Source organism: Amblyraja radiata, chromosome 8 (genome assembly GCF_010909765.2).
Source record: "Amblyraja radiata isolate CabotCenter1 chromosome 8, sAmbRad1.1.pri, whole genome shotgun sequence".
Taxonomy (NCBI): Eukaryota; Metazoa; Chordata; class Chondrichthyes; order Rajiformes; family Rajidae; genus Amblyraja; species Amblyraja radiata.
The window spans coordinates 75,513,166-75,540,417 of NC_045963.1; the positions used below are offsets into that span (position 1 = coordinate 75,513,166).

A 27,252-nucleotide genomic window follows, 5' to 3' on the forward strand; every position below is an offset into this window, starting at 1 on the left:
GAAGCCCTATAAAAGGCCAAAGGTTTAAAAGACTTTGCATCCTCCTTTAGGGCAGCACTGTAGCATAGCTGGTAGAGCTGCTGCCTCACAGCGCCAGAGACCTTGGGCGCTGTCTCCGTGGATTCTGCATAAACACTCTTTGCGACCATATGGGTTTCCTCCAGGTGCTCTGGATTCCTCCCACATTCGAAAGATGTGCGAGTTTGTAGATGAGAAAGTGGGATAACCTAAAACTAGTGTGAACTGGTGCCATGGACTGGGTGGGTCGAAGGGCCTGTTTCTTTCAATCAAACAGGTCAAGACCACGATGGAACTTTCTTTGTTGCTAAAATGAATATAGTTGTTATGATATACACAGATAGGACATCTAAACACTAAACTAGATGAACAATACATTTCCTTCATAAGGCTTCAATCAAGCTGTATCCAGAACGCCCTGCCCAGTTTTGGTTCATTCTTATCATGAAAGATAACAAATATCTGGAAATAATTCAGGAGAGGATTATTCAAGCGATACGTAGTATTACAACCATGCTCGACAACGGAACTTTGGCAAAGAGTAAACTTGTGGAGAATAGTACTTTAATAATGAAACAATTAGATTCCATATATAACAAGTGTATTGAGTTTGTAAGGCAGAGAATACCCAAGGGAAATGCTTATAGATTCAGCTTTGATGCTTGTTCCTCTTTTGCAGGTTCTTTGCTATTGAATTGTTGTTCTGAACCACTATTTTTTAAGATCTCTGGTGTTTGAAATGTTCTTAAATGAAATCTGGGAAAACACATGGTGATTGCGATCAACACATATTAAAACAATTTCATAATCAAAACACATTTAGAAAATACATAATGATTCATGATCAATGATTAATTTGTAAGATTACTTTTACTTGCTTTAGCATCAAATTGTTAGTTAAAAATATACATGTATTTCTCTCTACATTTAATAGATGGGTATATAATGGTTTCCTTTGATGTATCCCTGGCCATTTCAGAGAAGCTTATTTGAGATAATTGAGTGCCAATGTTAAAATAATAGAGAAATATTGTCGTAGAATCATAAAGTCGTACTGCATGGAAACAGCTCCTACAGCTCAACTTGTCCATACCAACCAAGATAGCCCATGTAAATTAGTTTAGATTTACCTGCAGTGGGCTCATATCCCTCTAAACCTTTACAATCCTTGTATCTATCCAAGTGTCTTTTAAATGCTGTTATAGTACCCGCCTTAACTACCACCTCTGGCAGCTTGTTCCATATACCCACCGCCCTCTGAGTGTATCTTTTTAAACATTAATCTATTGATGTCAGGGAGTGTTAGCTTAACCTGAATAATTATAAAATGAAAAGGAGACAAAGTTTATTCCATTGAAACCTCAGATTCTCAAATATGGGTAGATACCAGTACACCCAGAAATCTACAGCAAAAGAGAACCAGATATCTTTTCTATTGAGTTACTTTTAACATAAGCAGTTTCTTTGTGAAAATACAAAAGATCTGCAGAAGCTGGTAATCTGAAACCAAAACTGAAGATGCTAGAAACACTCAGTAAACCGTGCAGTGGAAAGAAGAACAGAGTTGACATTTCTGCTAAAGATCTTGAGTCGCCAGAAATGCTGCCTGACCCGCTGAGTTACTACTTCACTTTGTGTCATTTTTTTACATTGTGTCCGAATTGGGTTTGGCTTGATATTTATTTTTCTGTGGTACCACTACATGCGATTATAGGCCTAAACAAACATGTCCCTGGTGTATGATATCCATTTTATCTATTAATATAAGATATATAACTATATCTGGTAGAGGCACAAAGGAACAGCGAACGTGCTGGAATAACTCGGGTGGTCATGCAGCATCTGTGGAAACAATGGATAGGTGACGTTTCAAGTTACATAGAGTCATACAGCATGGAAACAGGCCCAACTTGCCCACACCAACAAACATGTCCCATCTACACTAGTCCCACCTGCCTGCGTTTGCCCCATATCCCTCTAAACCTATCCTACCCATGTACCTGTGTAAATGTTTCTTGATTATTACAATAGCCCCTACCTCGACTACCTCATCTGGCAGCTCGTTCCACACACACACACACGACCCTTTGTGTGAAAAAGTTATCCCTCAAATTCCTATTCAATCTTTCCCCCTTCACCTTAAACCAATGTCCTTTGGTTCTCGATTCCCCTAATCGGTGCGTCTGTCTAAGCGAGGTATTCCTCTCGTGGTTTTATACACTACTATAAGATCACCCCTCACCCCTTCTTCAGATTGATTGTCGTAGGGGAAGGAGAGCTGGAAAATAGAAATGAAGGTGTGCCAGTGATAGTTGGATAGACAAGGATAGTTTGAATGACCGATGTGGTGGTCTAACTGACAAAGGCTAGAGGCGAGACGGACACAAAAGTGTGTCAGATAAGGAGAGGAGGAGTAAAGAATGAAATGTAAAGCCAGATAGACAGATATAAGTGGAGGGGGATTGGGGCTGGGGAGTGGGGGGGGGGGTGTATTTTGGGATAAGGGATGAGCACAGGAAAGTTACTGGAGTCAGCGGGGAGCTATCTAGTATCATTTATCTGGCTAATATGAAGATCTGAACTTTGATATAAAGACAAACTAGCTGGACATAACTTGTAAAATGTCACCGTACAAGTAGTAAGTAGTAATTGTAAGTCTAAATAAACTTCAAGGTATATCTACTAAACGGGGTGTGATGTCTGAATTCTATTTGTGACATGTTCACCAGTGAATGCATCATGACAATTTAGATGATATTTTATCATGTGCCGGAATGAAGGTATGTTGTCATGCTGTAATACTTAACAGATGGTTAACTGGTAATGATCTGATGCCAAGTTATCAATCAAATAACGTTGCTCTCCATGTTGAATTAATATCAAAAATAAAAGCAATCGATCGGGAAAAAAAATAAATTTATTAACATAGATGCATTTAATTTCAACATGGACAATTGTAATTTATTTAGTTCCTTACCCTCTGTTTTAAAAAAGATTCTTTAATTTTCTTCAGTCTTGTTAATTTACAAAACCAGAATGTTAATTTTGTTAACCATTTCTTTCTTGTAATTGGTGCTGAGTTGGTTGGTAGGGGGGTCAGTGCACTATTAAAAAGTTGTTTTGTTTTTTTGGTTTAGTTTAGAGTTGCAGCAGGGAAACAGGCCCTTCGGCCTACCGAGACCGCGCTGACCAGCGATCTCCGTACACTAACACAATCTTACAAACTAGGGACAATTTACAATTTTTACCGACACCAATTAACCTACAAAAACCTGTACGTCGTTGGAAAACCGGAGCACCCGGAAGAAACCCACACAGTCACAGGGAGAACGTAAAAAAACTCCGTATAGACAGCACCCATAGTCAGGATTGAACCCAGGTCTCTGGTACTGTGAGGCAGCAACTCTACCACTGTGCCGCCTGCACCCCCTCAAGGTCTTGGTGTTGTCAAGATTGCCTTTCTGCACAGCTGGTAGAGCTGTTGCCACACAATTCTGACCTCAGCTGCTGTCTGTGTGGAGTTTGCACATTATCTCAGTGACCACATCCCAAAGCCATGCAGGTTTGTAAGTTAATTGGCCTCTGTAAATTTTCCCTTCATGTGTAGGGATTAGCAAGTGGGTTAACATAAAACTAGTGTAAACGGGTGATCTATGATCAGCTTGGACTCTGTGGGTTGAGGGGCCTGCTTCCATGCTGTGTATTTCAGTGATTCAAGGATACGCTGAGAATTTAATATACCTGTAGAAAACCTTTCCATTTCCTTATTCTGTTTTGTAATTTTTAGTTTAGTTTAAAGATCCCTATTCCCTTAGGGTCAATTTACTGAGGTCAATTAAGCTACAAACCTGCACATCTTTGGGATGTGGAAGGAAGCTGGAGCACCAAGAGGAAATCTACACGATCACAGGGAGAACGTGCAAACTCCACACAGGCAGTACCTGAGGTCAGCATCGAACCATGGCATCTGGCGCTGTGTGGCAGTAGATCTAGCAGCTGCGCCACTGCTTTTACATAATTTTTTTTAGTTTATTTAGTTTGCCTTTTATAACATTCCTATGCACATACTTGTCCTGACCTTTACTGTAAGTGTTTGCTCCATAGCACTTACATTTCATATTTGATGGAATAATTCATTCATGGAATCTCAAGCTTCCATCATTTTTTCATTCATTCGTACTTAAGTTGTACTTTTCCTGATCTCATTACAAATATATCTCAAAGCTGATCCGGTCTTATTTGCCAAGGAGTACTTTCATTTAATACAAGCATGATCCCTTGTTCATTTTACTAAATTTGCTTTCTTTAAGTTAAGTGTCTTGGTTCTCCATTCACTCTTTACTGTTCTTGCACTGAACCTTTTATCCTGCCCTCGTTTCTCAAAAGTACTACCAGGCTAACTATTTTCTTCATTTAAAGACACAAGAGACTGCAAATGCTAGAATTTTGAGCAAAAATCAAAGCGTTAGAGGAACTCAGTGGGTCAGTCAGCATCTGTGGAGGGAATAGACAGACCTGACATTTCAGTTAGGGACACTTCTTCTAAAAGAAGGGTTCTGACCAGAAAAGATATCGGCACATTCCCTTCACAAATGCTGCCTGACCTGCTGAGTTCCTCCAGCACTTTGATTTTTACTTGCTTCATTTAATTAGCCCTTAGACCTCAGACTTTGGAGACACAGCGTGGAAACAGGTCCTTCGGCCCACCAAGCCCGCGCTGACCAGCTATCACCTCATGCACTAAACACCATCCTACACATAATTTTACCAACGCCAATTTACCTACAAACCTGTACGTCCTTGAGTGTGGGGGGAAACCGGAGCACCCGGAAAAAACCCATGTAGTTACGGGGAGAACGCACAAACTTCGTACAGATAGCACCCGTAGTCAGGATTGAACTTGGGCCTGTGCTGCTATGAGGCAGCAACTCTACCGCTGCGCCTCTGTGGTGCCAGATCAGCTCAAATAGTGCAGTTGTGCTTGTTGGTGTAGGAACATATTGATGGAGATTACAGGTCTAGGCACCCTGTGCAGAGATGTCTTATAACCGCAGCATTTCCCACTGCAAACCACTTTTGATTAACTGGAATCTAAATTTTCCTTTATTATTGAAATTTGCATTATCCATTTGCGTCAAAAGCATTCAAAGTATTGCCAAGAGCCATTCTTCAACCTTCTCCTACCTTCTGTGTTTATCTTGAGAGTCAAAAGTAGACTGCTCCATTTCAGCTTGCTTCTCAAATGTTTTTTATTATTTTACCAGATGCTGTCTGGGAGGCCTGAGCCAAGAATTATCTGCTTTTAGCTGGGCCTGTTCTGACTCTAAGCAAGTAGGCCATCCTCCTCCCCCTGAACTGCTTGTTCAGACTCCCACAGTATGTGAAATATGGTGAAGGAACAAGAAATTAAGATTACTTATCACTGGAGGCTTCCTCATTCTACAAACCATCCTTTGTACAACACGATACTTGTCCTCAAACTACATTTGGCAAATAATATAATGAAGTTTCATGAATCATTTAGATTATCTATGATAAATATTATGCTATGGAATTGATCTCTAGTTTAGAGATACTCCGTGGGAGCAGGCCCTTCGGCTCACCGAGTCCGCACCGACCAGCGATCCCGCACACAAGCACAATCCTTCACACACCAGGGACAATTTACATTTCTCCCAAGCCCATTACAAACTTTGGAGTGTGGGAGGAAACCAAAGATCTCGGGGGAAAGCAACGCGGTCGCGGGGAGAACGTACAAACTTTGTACAGACAGCGCCCGTAGTCAGGATCGAACCCGGCGCTGTAAGGCAGTAGCTCTACCGTTACGTCACCATGCCGCCCTGATACTTGTACTGTTATTTTTCTGGTTTAGTCGTACAGCATAGAACAGGCCATTCAGCCCAACTTGCTCATGCCGACCAGGATGCCCCATCTACACTAGTTTGGCCCATGATCCCTGTAAACCTTTCCTATTCATTTCCCTGTCCAAATGTCTTTTAAATGTTGTTATAGTACCTGCCACAACTACCACCTCTGACAGCTTGTTCCATACCCTTTGTGTAAAATGTTGCTTCTTGGATTCCTATTAATTCTTTCCCCTCTCACCTTGAACCTGTGGGTTTCTTGGGGAAATTTCTGTTTCTAAATTGCAGTGGAAATTATTTCACAAGCACATTCATAGAGCCTTAATTACTATTTAAAATATCTTCAATGAAAAAGTAGAATTTTTCCTTCCCCACTTAGTCAGAATTTTCATTGGGTGGATTCACATGGTTAAATTATGTCAACTTCCATGTTGGGAATGGGAAATTGAATGGATCGTGTGAAGGCAGATGAGATTAGTTTATCTTGGCATTATGTTCGGTGCAGACAATTTGCGCCTGATCCCATGCTGTTCATTTCTATACTCTATGGGTTGAAGTTTTTGACATATTCTTTTTTATTTATTTTTTATTTATTAGAAGTAGACATATTATAAAATGTAGTTACATATTATAGTAAAAAAACTTTTCATATACATCAGTCATACATTATTAAAATTTTCCATTATCAATTACTTCTGCTTCTAGTGTTTTTATTTTTTATAGAAAGAGGGAAAAAGAGAGGGTAGAAAGTTACAAATAAAAAAGAAAGCAAAAAAAAAACAAAACACATCAGAAAAACAAGGGAGGTGGAATGGGTTACCTGTAATACGTCAATGGAGATAGGTTCGTAGGTTATAAAGTATAGCTTTTCATCTGTTCCTGAGTTCAAGTTTCAGTTGGGTCCTCGTGCTGTGCCAATCTATCCCTTCAGATAGTTAATGAATGGAGCCCAAATTTTATGGAAAAGATCTTGTTTGTCCATTAAGACAAGTCTAATTCTTTCTAAGTATAGGGTCTCCGACATTTCCGTAATCCACATTTTAATTGTGGGGGTTGTAGGGCCTTTCCAAAATTTTAATATTAATTTTTTTCCGGTTATTATACTGTAGTTGAGGAAATTTCTTTGGTTTGTTGTGAGTGTTAAGCTTTGTTCTGATATTCCAAGTATTATTAATTTTGTGTCTGGGTCAGTTTTTGACATATTCTGACTATGAATTAATATCCGGTTATACAGGGTGAGGAGGAAAGGCTATTAGGTGGAGCACTAAAGGCGGTTGGAATAGTTGTAAAATTCCCATTAAATGGAGAGCAAATGAAGGTTAAGGGGGAACTTGATAGAGGTCTTTAAAATGATGAGAGGGATAGACAGTTGACGTGGATAAGCTTTTCCCATTGAGAGTAGGGAAGATTCAAACAAGAGGACATGACTTCAGAATTAAGGGACAGAAGTTTAGGGGTAACATGAGGGGGAACTTCTTTACTCAGAGAGTGGTCGCTGTGTGGAATGTGCTTCCAGTGGAAGTGGTGGAGGAAGGTTCGATTTTATCATTTAAAAATAAATTGGATAGGTATATGGATGGGAAAGGAATGAAGGGTTATGGTCTGAGTACAGGTAGATGGGACTAGGGGAAAATAAGTGTTCGGCACGGACTTGTAGGGCCGAGATGGCCTGTTTCCGTGCTGTAATTGTTATATGGTTAATACTGAGAGTTTTTTTTTTAAGGGTCCTTACCCGAAACATCACCTAATCCACTTTCTCCAGATGCTGTCTGATCCACTGAATTACTCCAGCATTTTGATTCTATCTGTGGTATAAACAAGCATCTGCAGTTCTTTTATATTACATAAGCTTTTTTTTTTAAATGTTGAATAACCTGTGTCATTGTTGTTTCATGGCAACAACTTTCAATTGTATAGCAATTTTAACAGAAATTGGGTCGAATAAAATTTGATGCAAGTCATAAGATCGAGTGGGGCAGGGAGATGTGATGAAATAGGATGAATTTAAGGAATGCCTGAAAGGAGCAGAGAGCTAGAGAGGTTTTATGGAGTGGGCTGCAGTGCCGAGAGGGGAAGCAAATGAAGATGACATTTTGGAGAATGAGTTTTGCAAATCGTTATAAATATATCCAATTATGATTCTTGGTGTATTCATAACTGCACTATTATGGGGGAGTGATATGGACCAAATGCAGGCAAATGGGATGAGCTTAGATGGGCATCTTGGTCAGCATGTATGAGTTGGGCCGAAGGACCTGTTTCCATGCTGTTGGACTCTATTAACATCAGAGGTGGCGCAGCAGTAGCGTTACTGCCTTACAGCGGCAGAGATCCGGGTTCAATCTTGACTACGGGTGCTATCTGTACGGAATTTGTACGTTCTCCCTATGTGGGTCTCCTCCGGGTGCTCAGGTTTCCTCCCGCACTCCAAAGATGTACAGGTTTGTAGGTTAATTGGCTTATGATAATTGTAAATGGTCTCTAGTGTGTCGGATAGTGCTATTGTACGGGGTGATCGCTGGTCGGCATGGACTCGGTGGGCCGAAGGGCCTGTTTCCACACTGTATCTCTAAACTCTAACATGAGAAATGTGGTAGATAATTGTCACAGCAAAATATTTATCATAGATAATCTAAATGATTCATGAAACTTCATTATATTATTTGCCAAATGTAGTTCAACATAGTATAGTTATTTTCTTATTCGCGTTTCCTAAAATATAATATGCCCAATTCTGATGCAGAACTTTAATTGAAGCATTAGTTGAACAAATTTGTCTATTCCATTTTAGGACTCAACGTATTCCCTGATCGTTTTGTGGTGTGTTTAACACCCTGTGAAACTGATCCAATGAAGAGAATGGCCGAGGAACAGATTATTGTATGTATTTCCATCTTTATATCAGTTGATGTGTAACAAAACCCATTATAAAATTACTTTGCAAAACCTCTCCATATTTAGCCACGTTTGACATCATCCACTTGCAGTCTGAAGAAGGGTCTCAACCAGAAACGTCGCCCATTCCTTCTCTGCAGAGATGCTGCCTGTTACTCCTGCATTTTGTGTCTACCTTGGATTTTTAACATGTTGTATTCTCGGTGATAAAGTCTGTAATATTCTACCAGAACATGTTAGATTGAGGGGGAATCTTATAGAAACTTACAAAATTCTTAAGGGGTTGGACAGGCTAGATGCAGGAAGATTGTTCCCGATGTTGGGGAAGTCCTGAACAAGGGGTCACAGTTTAAGGATAAGGGGGAAATCTTTTTGGACCGAGATGAGAAAAACATTTTTCACACAGAGAGTGGTGTATCTCTGGAGTTCTCTGCCACAGAAGGTAGTTGAGGCCAGTTCATTGGCTATATTTAAGAGGGAGTTAGATGTGGCCCTTGTGGCTAAAGGTATCAGGGGGTATGGAAAGAAGGCAGGTACAGGATATTGAGTTGGATGATCAGCCATGATCATATTGAATGGCGGTGCAGGCTCGAAGGGCTGAATGGCCTACTCCTGCACCTATTTTCTATGTTTCTATAGCAAAGCAATTGACAAAATCTCTAATCCCAGGTGACATTTGCTATCCTAATTTGAGGGTAATGGTGGTAGCTCAGTTTGAAAATAAAACCGTAACATTTCAGTTTTCTGTATTCGCACCCAGCACGCTTTCAATCTAAGGATGGAATTAGACAGAATTGATGGTGTTGCGAGCAATTTTCAGCCCCATATTTGAGTCGGGGTGTGCTGGCATTGAAGCGGGTGCAGAGGAGGTTTACAAGAATTATCCCAGGGACGATTGGGTTAACATATGATGAACATTTGACAGCACTGGGCGGCCCAGGGCCTTTAATCGCAGGTGTTTAGAAGGATGAGGGGATGATCTCATAGAAATTTAGAATAATTTGGGAGAGTCTATGATCAGAATAAACGGATGTACCTTTAGAAAGATGAAGAATTTATGTAGCCAGAGGATGGTGAGTCTGTGGAGACCGTATTTGGGTATTGTTAAAGCAGAGATTGACAGGCACTTGATTACGGGTGTCAGAGGTTGTGGAGCGAAGACAGGAGAATGGGGTTAAAAGGGAAAGGTATAGGCTGTGGGCCGAGCATCAAAAATGTGTCTAGAAACCAACTTTCGTGACCCATGTCTCGGAACTACATGAAATTTTGCACAGATTTAGATAAAATACAATTGATAGGTAAGTCATAACTTGTTAGTGCCAAAAGTTGCACATTAATTAATTAAACTAATTAGAAAATGAGATCGAAAAAGTAAGCGCCATCTAGTGTCCAATGCCCATATTACACTATGGGGAGCCTATTTCCGTGTTGCAGTCTATTTAAACCATTTATTATTATGACATGAATATGACTGCAATCATATATAATTATGTATAATTATATTATATAAAAATAATATAATGAATATAATTGTGAGTGTGTATTTTGAAAGAGACAGCCGCAGATGTCCGGCTCCTGAACTAGCCTAATTAATGGGTGAGGGCAGTTCCTGTGGGTTCCCCCGTTTACTGAACCCCACTGACTGCCAGTGTGCAGAGTGGGGGTCACGGCCATAGTGGGACTGGGGCAGTGCCAGGCTGGGGGAAGGCTAAGGCATCTTCCACTGACAGGAAAATCCCTAACTCTAACCCTAACTCGCCCCCCCTTCCAGAGCTGCCCACGGCTGGAGCTGGAGCCGCTTTGGGACTGCCTGCGGGCTCCGGGCTGCACGTCCACCTCGGCCAGCATGCCCTTCTCGATCATCGTGGTGATGATAGTGGGGAGCAGCACTGCCCTGCACGTGAGAATGGCCGGGCAGCCTTCAGCACCACCATAGCGCTGGCTCCGTCAGGCCGCCCGCTCACTCGCCGCAACACCGGCCTACCGACAGCCCGACCGACCCCTCGCAGCACCCACCGGCCGTCCGACCACTCGCAGTACCCACCGGTGGACTGACCACTTGCAGCACCCACCAGCGGCCCGGCCACTCGCACGACCCACCGGCGGCCCGGCCTGGCCGACCACTCTCACCATCCACCGGCGGCTCGAAGGCCCGACAGCTCGACCGATTCTCCACAGCATCCATCGGTCTACCGACAAGCCCGACCGACAGACTGACCTACCGACTGACCCCCTAACCCTTGCTCTACATTTGTTATTCATCATTTTTATTTAACAGTTCACATCATAACTTTATAAAGTAAATCAATTGAAAAACAAAATGATCAGCAAGGTTAGCATTACCTTTATTCCCTGGAAACCTTGTTATTGTTCTGATGTAATGAGGAGGCAGCCATGATCCCAGGGTCCTCGCTGCCTAGTGACCATAAAACAAAGCGTGAGATTGGTCAATTTGTGTCCAACATCAATGTCAAACGTGTATTGATTGGGCAATTACTACTTGGAAAATTGGAAGTTTTTCACATATTTAATAAAAATGTGCAGGTTTTGGTCTTGACGAGTTTCAGGTATGATTTATGGAATATTTCTAGACAATATGTTAAAAATTCAGGTAGTTCCGTGAGTTGAGTCGCGAACTTGAATGAAAAAGCTCCTCAGCCCACAGCCTAATTGATCAGCCATGATTGAATTGCAGAGTCGAGTCAATGGGCCGAATGGCCTACGTCTGTTCTTATGACTTCTGAACTTCTGAAATTTCTTTTTGGTATACCATACTTTTTACATTCATTAAATTGGTACTAGATAGAAACATAGAAAATAGGTGCAGGAGTAGGCCATTCGGCCCTTCGAGCCTGCATCGCCATTCAATATGATCATGGCTGATCATCCAACTCAGTATCCTGTACCTGCCTTCTCTCCATACCCCCTGATCCCTTTAGCCACACGGGCCACATCTAACTTCCTCTTAAATATAGCCAATGTACTGGCCTCAACTACCTTCTGTGGCAGAGAATTCCAGAGATTCACCACTCTTTGTGTGAAAAATGTTTTCCTCATCTCGGTCCTAAAAGATTTCCCGCTTATCCTTAAACTGTGATCCCTTGTTCTGGACTTCCCTAACATCGGGAACAATCTTCCTGCGTCTAGCTTTAAGAATTTTGTAAGTTTCTATAAGATCCCCCCTCAATCTTCTAAATTCTAGCGAGTACAAGCCGAGTCTATCCAGTCTTTCTTCATATGAAAGTCCTGACATCCCAGAAATCAGTCTGGTGAACCTTCTCTCTACTCCCTCTATGGCAAGAATGTCTTTAGATACTAGATATTGTACTTTATTTAAAATTTGAGTTTAAAAGAACACGTCTTACTTTTGTTCTTCAACACGTGCAGGCAAAGGAGATTAGTTTAACCGGGCATCATATTAGGCATGGACATTGTTGAGCTGAAGGGCCAGTAATGTTCGATGCTCTATGCTCTTTCTCAAGGTATGTTTTGTTTCTTATTGCTCTTCAGTCTTCAATTACATCTGGGTAGAAAAATATGTTTGCATGCCAGTTTATGGCAAATTATAGGACATGTGGAAATGACTTTAGCAGCTACTAACAAAAGTGGTCTAAAACTGATGTAATTAATAACTACAGGGTTGTATTTGTTTTTTTACTTGTGTTGCTTGTCCAGTTGGTTTAATTTATACTATCTGGACCATCAAAACGGGAAGTTATGACGACCTCTGTGTTTTGAAGTCAAAAGAATATTTTGTTTTGAATAGGAACAGCTGTCACAGTTTATTCATGACACATGTAATACCTAATATACAAATATTTCATCCTCCTTCCTTGACATAAGTGGAAGTGCATACTTATGAAAGGTCATCAAGTAGATATAAAAGTTACTTCCTTGAACAAGGCAGAAACTTCAAGGATTAAGTAGAAAGAATAAAGATTTTTAAATCTTTTCCATGCAATTGTAAGTAATAGAAGACTAGTTACAAATATATAAGAAATAGAAGCAGGCACGTGCCTTTCACACCCCCTTGTACCTGTGCTACTTTTATTGGAGCAGCATTAGTCCATTCGGCCCATCATGTCTACTCTGCCATTCAATCAGGACTGACCTATCTTTCCCTCTCAACCGCATTCTCCTGCCTTCTCCCCATAACCCCTGGCACCCTTACTATTTAAGAATCAACTATTCAACAAGATCGTGGCTGTTATTCTATCCTGGGCCACTTTCCTGTATTATCCCCATATTCCTTGATTCCCTTAATATCTAAAAATCTATCAATCTCCATCTTAAATAGACAATAGGTGCAGAGTAGGACATTCGCCCCTTCGAGCCAGCACCACCATTCAATATGATCATGGCTGATCATCTGGTGGCTGATCATCAGTCTGAAGAAGGGTCTCAACCCGCAACATCGTCGCCTATTCCTTCGCTCCGTAGATGCTGCCTCACCCGCTGAGTTTCTCCAGCATTTTTGTCTACCATCAATTTTTGCAGCATCTGCAGTTCTTTCTTAAACATCCACAATCAGTACCCCGTTCCTGCCTTCTCCCCATATCCCCTGACTCTGCTATCTTTAAGTGCTCTATGTAACTCTCTCTTGAAAGCATCCAGAGAATTGGCCTCCGCTGCCTTATTGGAGGCAGAGAATTCCACAGATTCACAACTCTCTGGGTGAAAACGTTTTTCCTCATCTCCGTTCTAAATGACCTGTCCCTGGTTCTGGATTCCCCCAACATCGGACACATGCTGCATGCCTCTAGCGCGTCCCATCCCTTAATAATCTTATATGTTTCAATAAGATACCCTCTCATCCTTCTAAATTCCAGAGTATACAAGCCCAGCCGCTCCATTCTCTCAGCATATGACAGTCCCGCCATCCCGGGAATTAACCTTGTAAACCTACGTTGCACTCCCTCAATAGCAAGAATGTCCTTCCTCAAATTTGGCGACCAATACTGCACACAATACTCCAGGTGTGGTCTCACTAGGGCTCTGTACAACTGCAGAAGGACCTCTTTGCTCCTGAACTCAACTCCTCTTATTATGAAGGCCAACATGCCATTCGCTTTCATCACTGCCTGCTGTACCTACATGCTTACTTTCAGTGACTGATGAACAAGGACCCTAGATCTCGTTATACCGCCCCTTTTCCCAACTTGACACCATTCTGATAATATCTGCCTTCCTGTTTTTGCCACCAAAGTGGTTAACCTCACATTTATCCACAATAAACTGCATCTGCCCACTCACCCAACCTGTCCAAGTCACCCTGCATCCTTCTCATACTTGTATTGTATTTATTTATAAAATAAATATACAAAATGTATTTATTGACTAAGCATCCACAGGGTGGCACGGTGACGCAAGGGTAAAGCTGCTGCCTTACAGTGCTTGCAGCGCCGGAGACCCGGGTGCTGTCTGTGCAAAGTTTGTACGTTCTCCCCGTGCCCTGCGTGGGTTTTCTTCGAGATCTTCGGTTTCCTCCCACACTCCAAAGACGTACAGATTTGTAGGTAAATTGGCTTGGTATAAATGTAAATTGTCCCTAGTGTGTGTAGGAGAGTGTTAGTGGACTCGGTGGGCCGAAGGGCCTATTTCTGCGCGGTATCTCTAAACTAAGCTCGGGGTAGATAATCCCAAAGATTCACTAGCCTTGATCAAGAAATTTCTTCTCATATCTAGCTAGAATGGCTGACCACATATTTTGAGGCATGGCGCCTGATTCTAGTAACCCAGCCACAGTTAAGTGTTAGTTCTGAACCCATCTATTCCAACACCTCTATCCCATTGCAGACATTGGACTTTGTCTACTGAAATGACATGCTACAAACTAAATTCTGCACTCTGTATCTTCCCCTTTGCTCTACCTGTTGCACTTAACTTTGACCAGATTGTATTTATGTATAGCTTTATCTGATCTGGTTTTCTAATGGGCAGGTGACTTTTCGGGTCACGACCATGCTTCAGCTTACAAGTTACAGCATCTTCACTTCTTTGTGTCTTTTGTCTAATAAATGTGCGGGATAAACTGTGCAGTAGATTGTCGACCTAGTGATTAGTTTGGTTACTATACAAAATCTAAGTTGTTTGAAAAATAAATACTATGGCTAATAACATAATAATAACTAAATACAAATGTCATTGAAATTACATTTTCATGTACTTTACTATTCCGTATAACAAAAGTGAAATTACGTTCAGTTTCTGTTCTTTATTTTGTTCACTTGCGTCATTTTTCTTCTTGCGTGAAAGTGGGGTCACTTTGACGGAGATCTCCATGAGTATCATTTCCCGCTTGTTGGTTGCAAAATCGTGATTCTTCACACGCGAACCCATGCTGTATGACTCCGTACTTATTTGGCTGTCGTGCCATAAGGGATAAGCCTAATTCTATTCTCGCCCCATATTTGTGGATTCCCGAGCAAGGACCAGCAGATCAGGCAGCATCTGTGGAGGACATGGATAGTTGACAAGGGAGACAAGGAACTGAAGATGCTGGAATTTGAAGAAGACTCCTGACCCGGAACACCACCTGTCCATGCCCTCCAGAGATGCTACCTGACCCGCTGAGTTACTCCAGCACTTTGTGTCTACCTTTCTGGCATCTGCAGTGCCTAGTATTTGTGTACACCCCTTGGTTCTACCTATACTAAAACTTACTTGGCCCTTTCATTGCGTCTACCAACAGTTCGATCCTGAGCTCGGGTGCTGGCTGTGTGGAGTTTGCACTTTCTCCCTGTAACTGCGAGGGTTTCCTCCGGGTGCTCTGGTTTCCTCCCACATCCCAAAACTGTGCATTTTGTTTAGGTTAATTGGCCTCTGTCAATTGCCCCAAGTGTGTATGAGAAAGTGGGATGACATAGTAGTAGTGTGAACATGTGGTCAGCGTGGGCTGAAGGGCCTATTTCCATGTTGCATCTCTAAACTAAACATTAAAAAAAATAAAGGACAATTGCCAATATTTATATCATGGTAAGTTGAAGTGGTCCATTTGGGTATCTGTAGTAACTGCTGGAGTAACTCAGCGGGTGAGGCAGCATCTCTGGAGAGAAGGAATGGGCGACGTTTCGGGTGGAGACCCTTCTTCAGACTGATGCCAGGGGAGGGGGCGGGACAAAGATAGAATGTAGTCAGAGACAGTAAGACTAGTGGGAGAACTGGGAAGGGGAAGGGGATGGAGAGAGAAAGCAAGGGCTATCTGAAGTTAGAGAAGTCAATGTTCATACCGCTGGGGTGTATACTACCCAAGCGAAATATGAGGTGCTATTTCTCCAATTTGCGCTGGGCCTCACTCTTGACAGTGGAGGAGGTCAGATTGGGAATGGGAGGGGGGGTTGAAGTACTGAGCCACCGGGAGATCAGGTAGGTTAAGACGGGCTGAGCGGAGGGAGGTGTTCAGTGGAACGATCGCTGAGGCTGCGCTTGGGTCTCGCCGATGTAGAGAAGTTGACACCTAGAACAGCGGATACAATAGATGAGGTTGGAGGAGGTGCAAGTGAACCTCTGCTTCACCTGGAAAGACTGGGTCCTTGGATGGAGTCGAGGGGGGAGGTAAAGGGACAGGTGTTGCATCTCCTGCGGTTGCAGGGGAAAGTACCCGGTGGTTTGGGTGGGAAGGGACGAGTAGACCGGGGAGTTTTGGAGAGAACGGTCTTTGCACAGTTCTTTCTTACATATGCCGATTCTAAGTTGTTCTGGGATAAGTTCACGGAATGATGGAACCAATGCTTATTAAAGGCGGGTGCCGAGGAATGACTTCTTTGATCCTATCTGCAGTTATGTTCTCCAACGTCTTGATAGAGGATAAATACAACATTTCTCCAGAGATGCTGCCTGACCCACTGAGTCACTCCAGCGCTTGTTGCGTCCAACTTCGGTATAAGCCGGCACCTGCAGTTCCTTTCTGTTATATTCTTTACTGAGGAACACTCAAGAGAGGACCTCTTTTCTCCATGACTGCTTAATCAGGAATTTAAAATCTGTCAGCTGAAACGCAATTCTGCCCTCATTGTTTTCTGAACCCTTTTTGAAAAAAAAAACAAATGAGTGTTTCTGAGAACAGACAAAACCACAATGATATGTTTGCTATTACTCTGCCCTTAGTCAGAGATTTTTTAAATCAACCCTGTTGTGGAATCGTGGTGGTGCAGAGAAACAGAAGTGACCTGAAATTACTTATAGATTGTTATGACAAGCGTTCCCCAGATGGATTATCTCTCTTAAGATCTCTTGTGTTATCTCGCTCCTTAATATGTTCTCTTTTATTCTCAAGATAGACAATCTGGCATGAAAAATCAGTTTGCTGATTAATGCCCAAGGCACCAGTAAGTTCAGGAGCATTCACCAGATGATCCTTTACATTTTTATGTTTTATAATTTTATTTATTTATATAAATATTTAATATATTTTTTATATTATTAATTATTAATTATATTAATATATAATTTATAATATATATAATTTATAATTATATTATTAATATATAATTTTATATAAATATATAAATATTTAAAATATTTTACTTTTTATATTTTAAAAATCCTCTTGGATTTCCAGTTAAGATGGCAGATCTACTTCAGATCTGTGAATAAGTGACAGATCAGTAGAGTCTGTAGAATCGACGGTTCAATGGTACTGTGAAATTCTATTTTGTATACAGTTCAGTACCAATATTACTATATATGAACACATCTTAGATGTAGTATGAGTGTATAGAAATAGTACACTAGGACAGAATACAAGAGTCAAAAGCATTTTTCAAGTCCCAGTTATTGTATGTGCAGGATTCTTAACTAGGCCATGAAGGTCCGTTATCCTGGCGATGTTGCAGGGTTGGCCTGGTGGTGTCCACCACTGCTGTTCCTAGACGTACCCTAGCCATGTTCTCCAGAGATGCTGCCTGATCTACTGAGTGACTCCAGCACTTTGTGTCCCTTTTGTATGTTAACGAGAATTTGCAATTCCTTGTTTCTACTAATCAGAAGAGAGACAATAGACAATAGGTGCAGGAGTAGGCCATTCGGCCCTTCGAGCCAGCACCGCCATTCAATGTGATCATGGCTGATCATCCCCAATCAGTACCCCGTTCCTGCCTTCTTCCCATATCCCCCGACTCCGCTATTTTTAAGAGCCCTATCTAGCTCTCTCTTGAAAGCATCCAGAGAGGTTGGACTCGTGAGCCAGTTATAATGCCCGTGCCAAATTCAGACTGGGCCTCATCTGCTTTCAGTAAGTGAGTTAGGTGGGGTTCTGATTGGATGTACTTAAACAGCTCACAATTGGCATTTACGTGAATTGTTGTGAAGAAAGTTAGTAAAGGGGAGAGGCAGGACAAAGCCTGGCAACTACTAGGTGGATATAGGTGAGGGGGGTGGGGGGGTTTGATGGGCAGATGATTGGAACAAAGGCCAGAGATAAAAGCAGAAGGTGTGAGAGGTTTGAACAGTTGCAGATTGTGAAGCCAGAATAGAGGAATCAAGATCCAGAAGACATAGGTTCAAAGCGAGAGGGGGAACCTGAGGGGCTACTTCCTCACATAGAGGGTGGTGGGTATATCAAACGAGCTGCCAGAGGAGGTAGTTGAGGCAGGTATTATAACAACATTTAAAATAAGTTTGGACAGGTACATGGAAAGGCTTAGAGGGATATTGGCCAAACACGGCAGGTGGGACTAGTGTAGATGGGACATCTTGGTCGGCATGGACAAGTGTGGCTGAAGGGCCTGTTTCCATGGTGTTTGATCCATCATGGCTGATCTATTTTTCCTTCTCAACCCCATTCTCCTGCCTTCTCCCCATAATCTTTGACACACTTACAAAACATTGAAATCAAATTGACCTACAAAACATTGAAATGCAAATATAATGGGGCAATAGGGTCTCAGCCCCATTTGGGGTTAGCAATGGTGTTAGACAAGGGGGGAATTTTGTCCCCAGTCCTTTTTAATCTATATATTGATGATCTGTCTAAACAATTGAAAGCCTGTAACACTGGGTGCGTAATTGGTAATATTTTAGTGAACCATATTATGTATGCAGATGATCTTGTGGTCTTTAGTCCATCTAGCGCTGGTCTCCAGCAGCTCCTTACTATATGTTCCGTGTATGGTGTGGAACATGACATTAAATATAATGCTAGTAAGAGTGCTGTTATGATCTGTAGAACCAAAGAGGATAAATGTCTAAAATATCCTGATTTTAAATTGTCTGACAATAATCTCAGTGTCTGTAATAAGATTAAATATCTAGGGCATATTATTACAGAACAAATGACAGATGATGAGGATATTTATAGGCAACGACGCATGCTGTATGTACAGGCGAATATTCTCTTGCGTAAATTTGGTGCGTGTGCAGATGTGGTGAAGATGTCGCTATTTAGAGCATACTGCACACCACTCTACACTGCGCACCTGTGGTCGAACTATTTAAAGACAAGTATGCAGAGACTAAAGGTGGCATATAACAATGCCATGAGAACACTGCTAAGGCAACCTAGATGGTGTAGTGCCAGTAATATGTTTGTGGCTGCAGGAGTCAGTACTTTAGAAGCTATCCTAAGACACCACATGTATAAATTCATTTGCAGGATAAATGACTAAAAATGTGCTTATTGTGGCCTTGTCAAACATAAGGGTTAGCACTACACGCTACGAATCCCAGCTGTGGAGACACTGGTATCGTTGTCTCGTTGTAGGACATTGATCATCTTTTAATCTGGATTTTTAGCTTATGTATTGTGGGTTTTTTTTGTTTAAAAAAATATATAAATTATGATGTTTTTATAAGTGATATACCAAGATTTTATATGTATTTTTGATATTTGATATGCAATGCATTTTTAATGTAATGTTGCCCCTTGTCTGGACCTTGAGTCTGTAATAAAGTTTATTTAATAGGCAATATGTATTTAATATTCTGCCTGTAATGCAATGAAACAGTTTCATTGCTTCCAGTTTGGTCCTCGTCTGTTTTCACATCTTATCTAATTGTTTGTCCCATCATAATTCAGCAGTTTCAAACTAACCAGCTCAAGTTGCTGCTTGAAGTATATTGAGTAACAATAGCTGTTCCTATTGGGGGAAAAAACGTTTCAGTCGGAGAGAGTAGGGTCATGCTCTTTGTAAATTTTCTTTGACACATTGCTCTGAAATTGAAGCCCTTGCTTGGATATGGGAATTTATTTTAGGTTATTATATACTTCCCTTACAAATAAAATATAATCTAAATTGTCTTGACCTGTTGCATATTATTAATTCTTGGATCTGTGAATCTATTTTAGGTTATTATATTAAGCAATCTTCACTTACAGATAAAATATAATTTTAATTTTCTTGACTTATTGATTACTATTAATTTCAAAATATAATTATCTTCCTGCCTTCGACAGGAATCTGTACTGGAAACAAAGCAGAATATACCTTTTCAATATTTATTTTAAAGTTGAGAAGTTGCTGCAGTTTCTAATGAGATGCGTGGTGTGTATTTGGAACTTGTTCTATCATCTTACTGTAGTCACTTCATTCACTGTTAGTATTAAATAACATTATTGTGTCTGAAATTTGTCAATTAAGGCTGTGATATGTCACGGCTTGCTTTACATGAACATTAATCTTCACTCCCAAGCCTCACCCACTTCCTTTACTGCAAAATGCCTTTCACGCTATGTTCTGTCTGTAAATGTCCTCCTCTTCTGGCTTCTTCGAGCTAGATTCTTTCCACAGCACTTGAAAATAATTGCGTAGTAAGGGACTGCAGATGCTCGTTTACACCGAAGATCGACACAGAATGCTGGAGAAACTCAGCAGGACAGGCAGCATCTCTGGATAGAAGGAATGGGTGACGTTTCGGGTCGAAACCCTTCTTCAGACGGAGAGTCAGGGGAGAGGGAGACACAGAGATAAGGAAGTGTAGGGTGTGAAAACGAGATATCAAAGGGGATGAGGTCCAAAGAAAATGTATCATTGTTAGCTGGGAGAAAGTTACAACGAAGCATACAGAGATAAATTTTAACCAGGGGGACAGTCAGACTGGTCGAAGAACTAGGAAGGGGGAAGGATGGAGACAGAGGGAAAGCAAGGGTTACTTGAAGTTAGAACTTTACTTATCCAACGAGGGATACCGCCAGGGTGTAAGCTGCCCAAGCGAAATATGAGGTGATGTTCCTTTAATTTGTGTTGGGCCTCATTCTGACAGTGGAGGAGGCCAGAATTATATATTTACCTTATTTATCTATATAATATTAAAACTCTGTGGCTGGCTGGCTGGCTGTGTGTGTGTGTGTGTGTGTGTTTCTGCCTGACTTGTGGGTGCCAGCCTTTGATTCGTTGCTACGCCAACACCAGACCCAGAAACGCCGAGATTTTTCCCATTTCGGTAGAGATTTCACTTTTCATTCAAAGTATCCACTCCTCATTAAATTTCATCGTGTCTATGTACACATTTTTAATAAAATCCTTCTCCCCCCCCCCCACTCACTCATTTTGTCGCCTCCTGCTGGCCAGCGACCATAACGACTGCTGGCGCCCGCCTCTCGCCTCAAAGACGCCATTTAAAAACAGCCGCACTGCTGAGTGCTGGAATCTTATGTTCGGGCACGGCTTGAGTTGGAGGACCACGTCTCCCGTGGGGGCTACGGGTAGGGAACGGCTGCGTTGGTCTAGTTTTTATTTAAAATCTGCTGATTTCCGCATGAAATACGTATTGAAGGCAAATACCTGAGGCTTTGCCCTTACAGCTGGGGCAAAATCTGAGTAGTGCAACATTTCCATTTGCTTTATTAAAACGTTTGGGGTAAACAGCACAAACTGCATTTTGACTGGAAGGTTACTAGTGTTTGTGGTCCAAAGTCTTACCTTCGTTTTGATTAGCTTAAAGTGGTTATCGTGTTCCTATCTGAAGACGTTTTAACATATTAGAGGTTCAAGAAAACATTCAAGAGGTTGTTTGAGAATTTAAATGAAAATGAGGTGCCAGACAAGATAGATGACACACATGAAACTAATGTTGACAGATATATTTAATTATTGTTCTTTTTATTTTATTCAGTCTTTGTATAAGAAACATGTATATTTTACCCAGAATATGGGAATCAAGAACAAGAAAACATAGGTTTAAGGTGAGAGGGGCAAGATTTAATGGGTTTGATGGGCCGAATGGCCTAATTCTTCTCCTATGACCTTATGACAGGTACAAGGATAGGAAAGGTTTGGAGCATTATGGGCCAAACATAGGCAAATGGAATTAGATCAGATGGGACATCTTGGTCTGCATGGACAAGTTGGGCCGAAGGGCCTCTTTTCACGGTGCATGATTCTGACTTATGATTGTAAGTATATAACAATGGATTTGGCTTGGTTGCAAATGATGTTGTGAAAATACACAAAATGTCACTGGAAAAATGGCTGAATAGAGAGAGGTTTGAGTGATGGAGAATTTCTATGGTCCAAAAATAGATGCTGACCACCTAATTACGAGATCTAATGTTTAGCATTTTGCCATATTTTTATCAGTGGAAGTAAAAATAGAACTTCAAGCAGAACAGTGAATTCCTTTTGATCAGCAAACATCTGTGCCTATCATTGTGTTCCTTTTTTTTCTTAAAGCAGCTTAATTGTTGCTTAGGGGAGGGATTATGGCTAGGACAACTAAAATGTTTGTAAAGCCATTTGTGGTATAGTATTTGATGCAATTGCTGAGACTCGACTTTCATTTATGCCTTCACTATTTCTAAACAGGGTCTGATTAAGGTTGCGGAAGATCACAAGATATGCATCCCTCTATTAGTTCAATGATTGCTTGGACTTGCATTCTATGTCATGTCCTTTGACTTCCCTTCCAACAGCTTCCCTCTGTGGCTCATTTCCAGCCTGAGGGAGTTTACATAATTCTTTCAGTAGAATTTTCAGCAGTTCCCACAGTGTCAAGGGCTGACTCAGACTTCAGTCTTTTAATTGAACAATTCTGCATCTATTTTGTGCGTTTGTTTCATGTTTTGTTTTGTCTTAAAAACTACTCGGGGGAATAGGGAGAAAGAAACACTTATGACCTACCCATACTGTGACGACGTTTTAAGAACTTGTGTGTGTTAACTCTTTAGGGCAGCACAGAGGTAAAGTTGCTACCTTAAGGGCCTGTCCCACTGTACGAGGTAATTCAAGAGTTCTCCCGAGTTTCCCCTGATTCAAACTCGGAGAATTACGGAGAGGAAGAGACTACAAAAAGTAGTAAACACTGCCCAGTCCATCATCGGCTCTGACCTTCCTTCCATCGAGGGGATTTATCGAAGTCGCTGCCTCAAAACGACTGGCAGTATCATCAAAGACCCACACCATCCTGGCCACACATTCATCTCCCTGCTACCTTCAGGTAGAAAGTACAGGAGCCTGAAGACTGCAACGACCAGGTTCAGGAATAGCTACTTCCCCACAGCCATCAGGCTATTAAACCTGGCTCAGACAAAACTCTGAACATTAATAACCCATTATCTGTTATTTGCACTTTATCAGTTTATTTATTCATGTGTTTTGTAGTCAATGCCTACTATGTTCTGTGTGCTGAAGCAAAGCATGACTTTCATTGTCCTATCAGGGACACATGACAATAAACTCACTTAAACTTGAATGTCCTGAAGGCCTGTTTCCATGCTACATCTCTAAACTAAACTAAAGTAAACTAAATCATAAAAGTGTCACATTTATAATTTATTCAGGAATTGCTAAGAATGAAGAAAAATGCTATGCATTACCTTAACTACTAATATTTAGAATCATGGAAACCTCATTTCCATTTCAGATAAATATGTTTTAAAAATGGAGAATTAACCGTGGAAATAATTTAGCGAATCACACTATGTACAATTGGAAACAAATTCACTTAGCCAACAGTTTCAACCAAAGTTGCTTTGAAAACCAAAAAAGACCAAGTGCTGGAAGTAGCTCAGCAGGTCAGGCAGTATCTGTACATGGATAGATGACGTTTTGGGTTGGGACCCTTCTTCAGACAGATTGACTACAAATAGTCTAAAGAAAGGTCCTGACCCGAAAGGTCGCACATCCACATTCCCCAGAGATGCTGCCTGACCTGCTGAGATCCCCCAGCACAGTGTGTTTGTTGCTCAAGGTCCCAGCATCTGCAGCCCCTCGTGTCCATAGAATTAGAATGACCATTTAATTAGAATTGGACAAGATTTGAGTTGTTAAACCAGTACGGCTTCAGTACATACTGTAGAAAAATACTGGAATAAATAGCATAGCTGTTGTTGTTGTTTGTCCTTTGTAGTCGAAGAAGACCATGACTTCAGTGTTTTTGTTTGTGGGTCCAGAGGTGACTGGTGAGACCGATCCGGGCCCGGAAGGCTCACCCGCATATGGGGACACAGTTGGGTGGGTGCTGCAGTAGGAGTTGAAGTGGCTCGAGCCTTTCCTCTGAGCTTCTGCGGTGCGCTTCGTCTCAGCTGCACGCGCTCCTGTGGTGATCTTGCTATGCCAAGTTGGGCGGTCCAGAGCAAGCGACTCCCAAGTAGCTTGTAAGGTAGTAAACTATCCTGCCCTCCTTTGTGGAATGTGTAGTGAAATGGGCATCAGGCAGACAGTTTGTTTGCTCTTCTAGATGTGGTTGTGAGCCAAAATGTTGTATGTGCACACACTTCAAATCTTACTGGATAGTAAATCAATGGACCTGTATATATCTACTATATGTCAGAAACATGCTGTGAATGTACTTTGGGATGACAGATAGTTTAATATGGCACCATGACAACCATTTTAGAGCTCAACACTCCTGCCTGCACCTTCCCTTAACTCAGATGGTGGAACATATTTCAAGAATCAATAAAGAATTCTCCCTATTTCCACCAAACGTTTCTCATCCCCATCTCCATGTCCCAGCGCACACACATAATGTGCACGTGGGCATCAAGCCATTGGCCACTGTCTATGGGGTCCATTGTGCCAGCTGCACTTGAACCACTCTGTGTCTTTAGTCTCCAAGCTTGTAGAGATGCTGCTGGAGACCCGGGTTCAATCTTGACCTTGGGTGCTGTCAGCGTGGAGTTTGCACATTCTCTCTGTGACCGCGTGGGTTTCCTCCCATATCCCAAAGACGTGCGGGTTTCTGGGTCAATTGGCCTCTGTAAAACAGCTCCTAGTGTGTAGAGAGTGCAGATTGGGTGAATTGATGGTTGGCGCTTACTCGGTGGGCCGAAGGGCATGTTTTCATGCTGTATTTCCAAACTAAAATAAACTAAGAGGAAAGGAATAGGTAACGTTTCGGGCCGAGACCTTTCTTCGGACTGAGAGTCGGAGAGAGGGAACCTAGAGGTATGAAAAGGTACAAAGAACAAACGAAAGAAAGCCCAGGACAGAAAGGGCAGTGTGGGAATGGGAGGGGGAGTTAAAGATCGCATAGGCCAAGGCGGACTGAGCGGAGGTGTTCGGCGAAACGATCACCAGTCTACCAGATTGGTCTCACTGATATATAGGAGTCCACCCCTAGAACAGCGGATGAGGTTGGAGGAGGTGTTACTGCTAATGATGTAACACATTAGAGCATTGCAGATCCTGTTCAGGTGCAGAGGATTGATTTATTGAGGGGACGCATTGTATGCAAAATGTCCTAAAGCAAACCAGCGGCGTGCTAAATGCATCCTTTCAATGTCTGGATAGCTGGGAGATGCACAATGGACACGGTGACTCATGGTATCACGACAAATTGAAAACATCGTGTCATTTAGCAGAGACAGTTCTCGACACATAATGCTGGAGTAACTCAGCGGGACAGGCTGCATCTCTGGAGAGAAGAAATGGTGACGTTTCGGGTCAAGATCCTTCTTCAGACAGAAGCTGCCTGAAAATCAGCAACGAAGCTGGTGCATAAAGAGGACCAGGAAGAATGTGTGTTGAACCATCTTTAACTGCAGTTTCCTCCCCTGGAGATGTGTGTGAAAAGTCACTTTAAGTAGCACTGTTAAACAAAATCAAACTGCTGGAGGGACCCTGTAGGTCGAGCAGCATCAGTGGAGGGAAACAGCAAGATGGCGCCCAAGCCAGGGGACTCTGCGTGTTGGTCCCAGGAGCGGGTCTGCAATCATTCATACAATCGCTCCACTCCTTTATACCTCCACTCCAACAGCTAACTCCCAGACTATCTGTAATTGGACTTTAATAGACTTTGTCTTGCACCAGACCTTATTTGCTCTGTGCTGTATCTGTACACTCTGGGTGGCTTGATTGCAATCCATGTATAGCCTTTCCGCTGACTGGGTAGCACGCAACAAGAGGGTTTTTCACTGTACCTCAGTACACGTGACAATAAACTGAACTAAACTACTCAGAAAAAGTGTGGAGTAACTCAGCGAGTCAGTCAGAACATGGACAGGCGATGTTGCGAGTCGGGACCCTTCTTCAGTCCCGACCCAAAACGTCACCCATCCATGGTCTCCAGAGATGCTTCCTGACCCGATGAGTTACTCCAGCACTTTGTGTCCATTGTTTTGGAAACCAGCATCTGCTGTTCCTTGTGTTTACTATTAAACATAAACCTGACTCCCCACTTATCCACAATGGAGAAGTAAAATTTGCCACAAAATAAACTTTCCTAACATAATTAAAAAATCCATGGCGTTTTGCATAGAAATAAACATTACATCCCATGGTGCATTCGTTGGTTTTGCTTTGCTCAGTGCTTCCAGAGAGTTCAGTCACAGTGGCAGCAGCATTACTAGTTTAGTTGAGTTTAGTTTATTGTCACGTGCAACGAGGTACAGTGAAAAGCTTTTGTTGAGCGGAAAGACGATATAAGATTACAATCGAGCCATCCACAGTTTACAGATACAGGATAAAGACAATAACAGATATGACAAAATGGCGGCGGCGCGGGCATATCGCGATGCCCCGTGTCTCCCGAGAATTTTTGAATGTATATATATTTATTGCTCATTATTTTATGTTCGCTCTTCTGGGTGAGATGCTAACTGCATTCCGTTGTCTCTGTACTGTACACTGCACAAGAACAATAAAGATTGAATCTGAATCAGAATCTGAAGGTAAAGTCAAGGAAAGCTCGATTGAACATAGTCTGAGGTTCTCCAGTAAGGTAGATTGCAGCTCAGGACCACTCTCCGGTTGCTGATAGAATGGTTCACTTGCCTGATAAGAGCAGGGGAAAAACTGTCCCTGAATCTTGAGGTGTGCGTTTCCACACTGTACCTCATGCCTGATGGGAGAAGAGTGAGTGCCCGCCCAGTGTGCGACTCGTCCTTGATTATGCTGCTGGCCTTGCCGAGGTGTAAATGGAGTCAGTGGAAGGTAGGTCGGTTTGTGTGATGGTCTGGACAGCGTCCACAATTCGCTGTAATTTCTTGCAGTCTTGAATGGAGCAGTTCCTAAACCATGCGGTGATGCATCCCGATAAAATGCTATATGTTGATATGGCGCATCTCCCGCAATCAACCTTGAGGGCGTGGAAGGTGGTC

The 27,252-nt window shown here is 42.0% G+C and overlaps 1 protein-coding gene across 8 annotated transcripts in view; it reads left to right on the plus strand.

The window, feature by feature from the left end:
• Positions 1-27,252, plus strand: part of LOC116976398 (SLX4 interacting protein) — a 97,378-nt gene that overhangs the window by 60,411 nt on the left and 9,715 nt on the right. For all 8 annotated transcript variants that reach the window (XM_033026258.1, XM_033026252.1, XM_033026256.1 and 5 more), the window contains one exon: positions 8,674-8,762. In XM_033026258.1, the coding sequence (XP_032882149.1) occupies positions 8,674-8,762 (89 nt within the window). The remainder of the gene's footprint in view (positions 1-8,673; positions 8,763-27,252) is intronic.